The following is a 10,171-nucleotide window of genomic DNA, read 5'->3' as shown; positions in this document are numbered from 1 at the left end:
AAGAAAACTCAGAGCACAGTATTTTACTTTGTGTACTTGAGCCTTTTGAATTGACTTAATCTGATACTATTGACAGTAAGTCTAGAACATGTACATTAACTATGCCTTTCTCCATAGCAGATTTACTTCTAATTTCCATACTTTGTGGGAAAAAGTTCAGTACCGCAAGGCACTTCGTGCCAAATTTTGTAACTCCTGATTTTATACACATACATGTGTCATACACATGAATTATGCTTTTCTGAGAAGTAAGTCATGTTCACATATTATTGTTTCCACCTGTTTTCTCTGGTATTAAATGGTGAAGTCTACAGAGTAACTGCCAGGAAGGGCAGTTTAAAACTTTTTACTACACTATATACACAGATATGCAACAATGGTGGTACAAGTGCTGTTGACCTCCAAGACCTTTTCTTTAGATTTTGTTAGGCTAAATAGTTAAAAACACTCCCCAAACAGGCTACCCTGCAGAGCTGGTCTTTCAGACAATCCTGAACAAACACAGTTACTGCCCTGCCGCTCTTCCGAGGTGCGCGCAAGCCTGCCAAGGCAGCGGGAGAATAAAGGTAAATGAGGTACTTGGAAAATGTGGCAATCTCAGCCCACTCCAAACGTTACCCATCTCACAAGCCCTGGCTTCAGAAAAGGGAGAGTTTTGTTGTAATGCTTTACTCCTTGAGATGGTTTATAAGGAGGACTCAAGCTCTAATCCCCTGGGACAAAAACTAAATTAAGCATAATACACCTTATGAGTTACAGCAAAAAAAACAACCCAAAAACATTCTGGACAACGTCAGGTTTTACTACATGTAATGGCTTTATGAAATGTATAAATGTTACTATTCTATAAAATACACTTCTCATTCCAAAATGCAAATTATAATTCATATTTATTCAGGACTTTCCTTTTTAGCATTTTAAACTTACTTTTAAAAGAAAGACACAGAATTGCCAAATTAAAGATTTATTATAGTGTTTTTATTAACAAACTTTCATTGGAAAGTTCTGGACGCATTAACATAGGAGGCACATTGGCTTCGATGTTTGGCATTTGACAGTCAACAGAATTGCACTTCACTGCGATAGCCTTGCTACAACAGTGGGAATTTTCATGGCAACCCTCGTAGCGAGCCTCTCTCACTGACCTATTCAGCAGATGTTTTTTATCATTTTGGTCAGCCTTCAAAACCCGGTCATTCTGCAAAGAACGCTGATCTAGCTTGCTCTCAGCTTTCTTTTTGTGCTTTGACAGAGAGGCTTTCTTGCTTTCAACCCCATTCGCTTCTGTACCACCCTTTTCATCACACTTGCCCGTCTGCTGACAGAATCCCTTTTGGTTATTTGATACACTGTTCTCACATTCAGAGCAACGCACTATCAGAGGTCCTGCGTTTCGGCAGAGAAACTGTGAGGAGCTCATCACCTTTGGAACAGTTCTTACGCTTTCCTCTGGGTTTTGATGAGCATGTGAATCCATCCTATTTATTCTTTGATGTGCCTGAAACTGTTGCACGGACTGGAGGAAGAAATTTTTAGGCAGAGAGTTCTGCGTCATCGTTCTTTTGAGCCTTCCTTGAAGGCAACTGCAGTGGAGGACATGCTGGACCGGATGCACGTAACCTTCGGCAGCTTGCTGTAAAGCACTTATAGGAGCTACAGAGCTTTGGATCTGTACGGTTCCCGGTGAAGGAGAACACTGGTAACAGAAGGTGTCACTTAACTGATGACATGAGTGTGGATTCCACTTCACTGCCACTTGCTTATATGCATCAGGACAGCTACACTGCCTGTTCTGAGAGAAAATCGGGCATATGGTGTGTTGGTCAACAGATGTCTGTAGCACAGCTGAACTAGCAACATTTTTTATGCTTTTACTCACTTCACTATTATAGGCTGAATGCAAAGGCATACATGTGTTTTGGGGCCTGCTGCTGAAGAGCTCCGAGCAGATAGGAGTTTCTTCGTAAGTCACTTTCTCCGCAGGGTTACAGATACCCGTCTGTGATGCCAGAGGCTCGAGCTCATAGTGCTCATGCTCCATTTCTGGTTTTTGACTTCTGGAGTCCAGCTGGTATTTGCTACCAGGATGCGATTTATTTTGACCTCTGCCTCCTTGGGCTCCTGAAAAGGTCTGAGAGAAGGCATTACATCGCAATTTTTTTGGTAGTGGGATCTGGCCACAAGTGCCCTGGGGTCCAAGGCATCGGCACATGCACTGGAAGAAGAATGTTGCAAATGCCCAACTAATGCACATTATAAGCATCATAAAAGTGCCAAGCTGCGTGTATGCCAACACTGTAGAGGGCATCATCATTGCTCCAGCTACAAACGTAGTCAATGCAGCCATTGCAATAGCAGAACCCATACGGCTTAAAGAAAAAATGACTTTTCCTTCTCGGTCAGGGTCAGGAGCTAGGCGATAAGCCACCCCATAGTGAACAGCAAAGTCTACAGACAAGCCAACAGCCACCGAAATAGTGACAGATTCTAACACATTTAGCTCCCATCCAAGAAGAACCAGAGAACCCACAGTGACGAAAATAGTTCCAGCTATTGAAACTATTGCATAAAGGCTTATAATTATATTCCAAGTTGTAAGAAGCATTACACTAAACGCAACGGCAACTGAAAGACCCATGGCAATCAGAGTACCATCAGAAAGACTGTCCTGAAGATCATAAAACTCAAGGTTACTCACAAACCAACCATTGCTAAGACCTTCAGGAGCAGAACTAAGCTCACTTGAAATCCATGAGTCCACCTCTTTGTAGAACTGATGCATTTTTTCATAAGCCAGCGTGAAGAGGTAGGTGCTTTGGAACTCCAACACCACTGCCCTGATGGTGTCATTTAGGTCAAAGCGAGGCCCTGGGGTTTTACTATCTAAATGATACCCTGTGCTTCTTTCTAGCTCCATTATAGCTCTCTTGATACATAATTCAAAAACTTCTTGTTTGTATGGAAAGCTCCAGTGGCTGCAGCAGGGGTAAAGAGATGGCTCATCGCAGTCTTGGTTTTCCATCCACTGCTTAAATGTTTCAATGAAGCAGCTTGTGAAGTCTTGTTCTTCAGTCTGATAATAAAATGTTTGATTTCTTAACTTCTGACAGAAACGTAAAATCCAAACCTGTGAAGCTGGGCTAGCAATATTAAAACTGCTATCTAGCTGCAGCTTTCCTTTACTTTTAGGGTTTAAAGGGTCACCATTATCCTCAGGTGTGACACCCCAGATTACCGTAATCGGCATGTGGAGCTCTTCTCCATGGTGGACACGTTCAAACATAAATAGCTTTTTGTATTCTGCATCATATCGTTCAAATGGGTGAGAAGACCTAAATACCTGAAACTCGGAGAGCTCCAGTGACGGCAATTTCATCTTTGGGTTTACACACACGATATATGCTCCACCAATTGTTAAGGCAAGGAACCAGAAAAGCCAAATATATCGAAATTTGATAACAATGCATGGCAAAACTTTTTCAAAAAATATCCTGGATGCTTCTGAGATTGCAAAAATAATCTTGTGGAACATTTGGCACAACACTGTCCAGCAGTTTTTGTGGTTGTATACTCTCTGCTGAGGTTTCTTAAAGCAACTGAAAATACTGAGAAGATATCGTTCATGTAATACAACTACAGCAGGTAGCCACGTAACCATCAAAACATAATTCACCAAAATAGCAGTGCCAGCATAAACACCAAAACACCTGATTGCTGTGATATTGCTGACATAATTAGCATAGAAGGCAGCAGCGGTAGTAAAACTTGTGACAAACATGGAAAGAGCAGCGTGCTGCAACGTGATGCTCACTGTCTCAGAAGTTCCAGCATGAGGTTTATCAAATTTTGTGTAGTTCCAAACATCACATAAGACAAAAGCATCATCTGCTCCAATCCCAACAAGAATAATCAATGCCGTGAGATTCATGAATGGAAAGAACTCAAAATTAAATACTACCCGATAGAGAAAATAAGAAATAATCAAGGAACTAATTATTGCAAACATAGTCATCAGCGTGATAAACATGGACTTTGTGTATACACACATAACTAATAAAACAATTACAATGGCTATGGCAGGATACACAGTATCCATCAACAGGTAATCTTGAAACAACCTATGTTTTATTCCAAACTCAATCCCTGTGACGGTGGTTACACCGTCAGAAGCGTTCCAGTTCTCAAAGTTATCTAGGTAAATACCCATCATGCTTTCCCCTTTCTCAGTCGGAGAGAAGAGCATGCTGTATTTTAAAGCTGGTAAGACATAGTCAGCTGTCTTTGGGCTTAGAAAATCCTTGTCCACTAGATAGTGAAGGATCTGGTAAACAGCGTTGTACTTGGTACATTTGCGAGGCACATTCGTACACTTGAGTTGGTCCTTCCTTTTGGCATTCATATCCCAGCAGTCCGGCCCCAGGGTTCCATTGTAGTAGTATTTGGCACATGTGCGAAGCAGCTTTAGGGTGTGCGAGACGTCCCGTTCTACAATTTTTTGACATGATGACCTGTTGTTTAGAATAGCAATATAGTTGCCCAGTGTCCAGCTGGGACAGCACGAAGCAGCAGTGGCTCTCTGGCAAAGATCACCAAACTGGGAATGGGATCTGATCTGTATAAAGACAGACAGGGCAAAAAATCCAATTTAAAGTAATAGACTGAATTATTAGAAAAATTCATCCACACACACACAAAAAAAATCAATCCCAAAGTGATGAAAATTCAGCTTACAGTTCTTTTGTGTTAACATTTTAAGATCTTATTTCCACACACACTGTTTTTGATCAGTATCCTCTTACATGCAGCAGACTAACCAGCAGTAACTCAGCACACTGACTTGTCACAGTGGCATAAAATTGACAGAAGCATTAAAAATACTGTAATTCTATTGCCTGGAGATGCACTGAGGTTGTTTTGTTTTGTTTTGTTTTTTTCCTCCAGACTGAGGACTGTTAACACTCTTCTATTATCTCATGCTATGCTCATGAAAATAAACAATCAGTCATACATCAACGAAGTTTCATTCTGCTTGGAATCACATACTGAAGTTCCTAGGAGAGGATTTACCATCCAGAAAAAAAAAGATGTGACAGCTTTACAACGACTTCCATCACCTGTTCTCTCTCCTACAACCCTCACTTTACAAGTGTTCTTTAGCTCTTGTACAGCTGACAGACATTTCACCCAACCAGGTCAGCCTGCCACCCAGGCACTGTGTGCCCCTAGGTCATGCAGGACTTCCAAGGCACAAGCACAAGATAATTCCTCTGTGGCATGAAGTACTCCAAAATAAGCCCTGCTGCACAGAGACAATGGTCATGCCTCTGAATGCTGCACCCACTGTGGGACAAAGTCCCAAGAGTTGACTCAGGAGTGGCGTGGAAGAAGATGCAGCAGCAGCAAGGCCAGAGAAGTCATAGGGACAAGCAGGCACCAGTGGCAAGTGCAGCAAGGGCCCACAGCTGGCTCATGGGGGAAGACTGCTGTTGTCAGCTCAAGGGACTGCCCAAAGCCTAGGAACTCCTACCAGAGTTTTACAAAAATGATGGCAATTTTAATATTTTGGTTAAGGACTCTCCTTAACTAAATGAATGTTAATCCCTTATGTGGATACTCTTCTTCCACTTCAAGAATATTCCAGATTTAGTTGAAGCCAGTAAGAGCATAACTTAGCTAAATGACCATAAGGCACTTCCAGGCAAAATTGAAAGTATCTAGAAAACAGAACCGAACATCTTATGCAACAATGTTAGATCAGGAAAATTTTTGCCAGTTGGGAAAACTCAATTTTTGATAGGCCACAGGGAATACAAGTCTTAAAAGCCAGAACTTCTGCCTTGTCATAAATGACAAATTAGAATTAATCACTCAAACAGTTAGGTATATGTAAAATTTCGGTCTTAATCAAGTTACATACAATGAACACATATTAATGCAGTCACATTAATAAAGGCATGTGCTTAAGAGTTTACAGGACTGGGCTCTGAAACCATCATCCACGTATGTTTTAAATTTAGGTGATCTGAAATATGCCACTTTGACTTTTTTCTTTTTTTAGCAAAATTGCACGGGTCTATTATTAGCAATGCAGATAAAACTGCAATTAGGGATTCTCATGGCAGTTATAAAAGCTTTAATACGGACTTAATATGGTCAGCCAGTTTCTGAACAATAACACACGGGCATTCCAAAAAAACAGGATAATTCACATTTGATTGTTTCCAGATAAAAACACTCACACATGCAAACTCAGGAAAAACTGGACAACCTACTAAATAAAAGGAAGCACTGGAATAGCATATCTATGTTTTTTGTGGCACATCTCCAGGTTAATCCTACGAGGACATAATAGGCAAATAGGGAGGAAAGGATTGTATTGTCTTCTCTATGTATTCAAGTTCAAGATGGGACAATGAGGTTTATATGCTGTTCTTCAACACTTGCTGCAGGCCATAAACATTCACTGGTAAAGTAACTGTTGCCAACGTTAAAGTAACATGAGCTGCCAGCTGGAAATTAGAAATTAAAATACAAAATTTAGCTCGGGATAGCTCATTAAAATACTATGTAAAATGTTGATATATTGTAGCATTGGGCTTTGTTGGTGATCCAAAGGAACTGAAGAGGCCGTTTTGTAGCTGCCAGACTTGGTCTGCCACTGGCAACATTTTCATTTATTTTGGAACAAGTAAGGAAACTAAGCTGTGCAACCTGCGCACATGCTGTACCTGTGGGCAGATCTGCCCTAACGGATCTACACAGTGACAGAGAATTACAAATACACGGTTTTGGAGAAGCAGTCTGAGGAGATCATTTACAGTATTTGAAGTTTATAAAATAACTGTTTATAGGGAAAACATTCTACAATTAGCAGGTGAAAAAAAGGCCTGCTCTTATCCAAGCAGTGAAAAATTAGAATACCTCCTATAGCGATTTTGTATATAAAGTTTCCATGAAGATTACAGGACTACCATATGCTGAGCAGCTGCAGGATGGAGCCCCTAAGCACGAGTAAAACATACAGTTAAAGTAGTTACAAGCAGAGGGGAATACAATTAACACATAGGGGATATATTGTTAGTTCATACTAAAGCAGATATTAGTTGGTGCTGAAATCCTGCTTATCATCAGTAAAATACATAAATTCTAAGGTTTGCATTTCCAGAAAACAGCGTCTGATTTTCCTGTCTCTGAATACAGAAAGCTTTGCCACTTATTTCAACAGAATTGTGGCCCTAAACAAGCATGAATTCAACAACAAAAACAACTACAGCCAGAAGAGAGTCTGTCAGACCAGAAGGTCACTGAAGTCAACCATTTCTTTCGATAGCTGCAGTGCAAGTCAGCACTCTCTTTAGGGACTGGCTGCTAGCAGAACTTGGCATTCAGAGGTGGGGCATAGCGCAGCACTTCAAGTTCTAAAAAGTGTTAGAAGTGCTTAGAAATTGTTAGAAAGTTAAAATCATTTAAACATGTCATTTGTAAGTAACAAGCATTTTTAAAAAAAAATAATGAAAAAAGCTTCAGCCCTTTATGAGCCCTGAGTATCTACTTTTTATTATAAATTTACATACACAGACCAGCAATAATTGCAAAACCTAACCACATCAATTTTGTCGACTAACCAGCTAAAAATCAATGCTGCTATCACCATGCACTGTCTTTCTGTTCAGCTGAGACGTTCAATTATTATATTCTTAAGTAAATAGCTAAATTACAAAAAAGATCCATAAAAAACATTATCTGCAACAATATTCTCTATAAAATCTACACAACTGTGGGTGTAGCTGAAGTAGCCAACACTTAATTTTCTGCAATGTTCTTATTTCAAAGGAAGAGTTATTTTTATGGATACAAGATGTGTAGTGCTGCTTTTTTGAATTAGTTTCATCATTCCCTCAAAGTAAAGCAGTATTTGAAATAATACATTATTATTGAAGTGCGTATATAAGGAGAAAAAAAATTTCCTCAGGAGTAATGCAACCATTACAAAGACTATTCTTCAGAGGTAACTAAGTGTATTTTGTTATATGGAACTTTTTTTTTTTTATTCTTCAGACTGCATTGCTTTGCAATTATCTGTACTACCTGGGATTTACCTGCATCAGCTGTCTATGTGAATAAACTTCTACAGTTCAATCCACAGATTAGCATCTCCTCCCTAACTCTCAATTTTTACCCTTGTAAAAGGTTATTCTCCACTGTATCTCCTGACTGAACTGGCAATATGATTACTCCCTAGCTCAGTTTGTTCAAAAACGAACTGGGTTAGTTTAAACACTGCACTTTGCTCACCTGGCTCATTCTCATCGAAAGAGATAAAGGGTAATCATATGAGCCATCCTGTCAGTGCAATAATCTGATGGGGAAATAGGGAACATTTCATGAGCATATGAGGACAAAAACCACTTACACCAACAGAGGCCAACCAGTACAAAATGCCTGTCAGCAGACTGCCAAGGGAGATGGCAGTTCCACTACAGCTCAACATTTTAAGCAAGCAAATAGCAGCTGTTAGGGAAAACGGTTTGTGAATTTGCTAAATACAGTTGTCTAAAAGGCAATGATAAACAAATCTAATAATGAAAATATTCCTCGGAAATAAATGTGGTATAATAGGAGTTTAACTGTTTATGATTATTTTTGTTTTGGAGGAGAAAAAAAGGGAAACAAACAGATCATTATTAACAGAAGAAAAACATATTGCTATATTTCCATACAAAATCACCAGTACAGAAAAAATTACGGTTACTCAGTAGTTCAAAGGGGTTCACTCCAACAAGTGACAAGCTTATATTTTACAAATGTACCATCTGAACGCTTATTTTATTTTAGCCTCTGTCAGTTAACTTCTATCAGTTAAAACCAGGCATCGATTTCAATCAGAGCGCTCAATTATCTTCTAACACTTGTAAAAGAAGCTATGGTAGCCTCTGAAGCTGGCTATTACAATGGTTATTGTCCTGGGTTACAGTGTAAAATGTGCCAAAAGGAAAAAAAAAAAAAATTCTATTACCATCTTCAGGAGCTGTTGAGACCAGGTGGGGCGGTGCTCCCTGCCTCCCCCCTCTGGACTATCTCCTGTTAATGGGCACAACAATGCCTTATCGCCTGACCCATCGATAACTCGCTCCTGGACTCTCTCCTGTTAATGGCCCATCAAGGAACTGCCTCACGACTCCCCATCCCATTGTGAGATGCTCCGCCCGGGGGGGTGGGGGGAAGGAGTCAAGCAGTCCACGCCAGATAAAAACGGAGATTTTGAACACCCTAGCAGCCTTTCTTCCACTGGATTCCCAGAGGAGCTTTTCCCCCCACTGGAGTTCCAGAGGACAAGAGCTACCTACCTACCACTGGACCTTCGGAGGAAGACCAGACTCTTTTACCTGATCGCTGCTTCCACAGAACTACACCCATCACTTCAGGAGGACTGCAGCCAGCATCTTATCGGACTGCTACTGCCACCCTAACAGGGTGTCAGGTTGTATTCCTGACTCTGTCAGTGTAAACCAGTGGGTTGTTTGTTTTTTCCCTGCCTTGTGTTATATATATATATATATATATATACACACATATTAGTAAAGAACTGTTATTCCTATTCCCCATATCTTTGCCTGAACGCCCGTTAATTTCAAAATTATAATAATTTGGAGGGAAGGGGGTTGCACTTTCCATTTCAAGGGAGGCTCCTGCCTTCCTCCACAGACACCTGTCTTTCAAACCAAGACAGTTATTTTCACTCTACAAGGTACTGAGTATAAGGAAAGCCAAGAAAAATTACAATGGGGGCCAGATGGACACAGCCAAAATGTCTTCTTCCATTTTCTTGATTTTAAAGAGAAAATTAGTATTACTCTGAAAGGATCACTACCCACATCTAATTAATTGGGCTATATTTCTAGCTACTGTACCTATGTTCCTTACATGTCCATCTGCCAACCTATTGTCTTTTGACCAAAAAAAAAATTTAAAAAAAGTCCGAGTGACCCACTGGATGTCAGAGAAAACTGCATATGCTATGAGGATACAGCTAATTCACCCGAAGGTGAAAAAACAAGAAAAATGAATTATTTGCTGGGAAACAAGGTCAAAAATCCATTAACTCTAAGAGGAAACACAGAACAAAAATTAAGATAGTCCTTTCTACAAAAAAACTTCTGAAGCAACCCTC

General features: G+C 40.1%; 1 protein-coding gene across 1 annotated transcript in view; it reads right to left on the bottom strand.

Annotated features, from left to right (window-relative positions):
* Nucleotides 1-956: 956 nt before the first annotated feature.
* DISP1 (dispatched RND transporter family member 1) overlaps nucleotides 957-10,171 on the bottom strand; it is a 94,737-nt gene continuing 85,522 nt past the window's right edge. Inside the window, exon 9 of the mRNA XM_086460640.1 lies at nucleotides 957-4,612. Within this exon, the coding sequence (XP_086316766.1) occupies nucleotides 968-4,612 (3,645 nt within the window). The 3' untranslated portion in view covers nucleotides 957-967. The remainder of the gene's footprint in view (nucleotides 4,613-10,171) is intronic.

Source organism: Leptosomus discolor, chromosome 2 (genome assembly GCF_034619465.1).
Source record: "Leptosomus discolor isolate bLepDis1 chromosome 2, bLepDis1.hap2, whole genome shotgun sequence".
Taxonomy (NCBI): Eukaryota; Metazoa; Chordata; class Aves; order Leptosomiformes; family Leptosomidae; genus Leptosomus; species Leptosomus discolor.
Note: the sequence above shows the minus strand (reverse complement) of the source record. Positions and strands in the feature narration are given on the sequence as shown.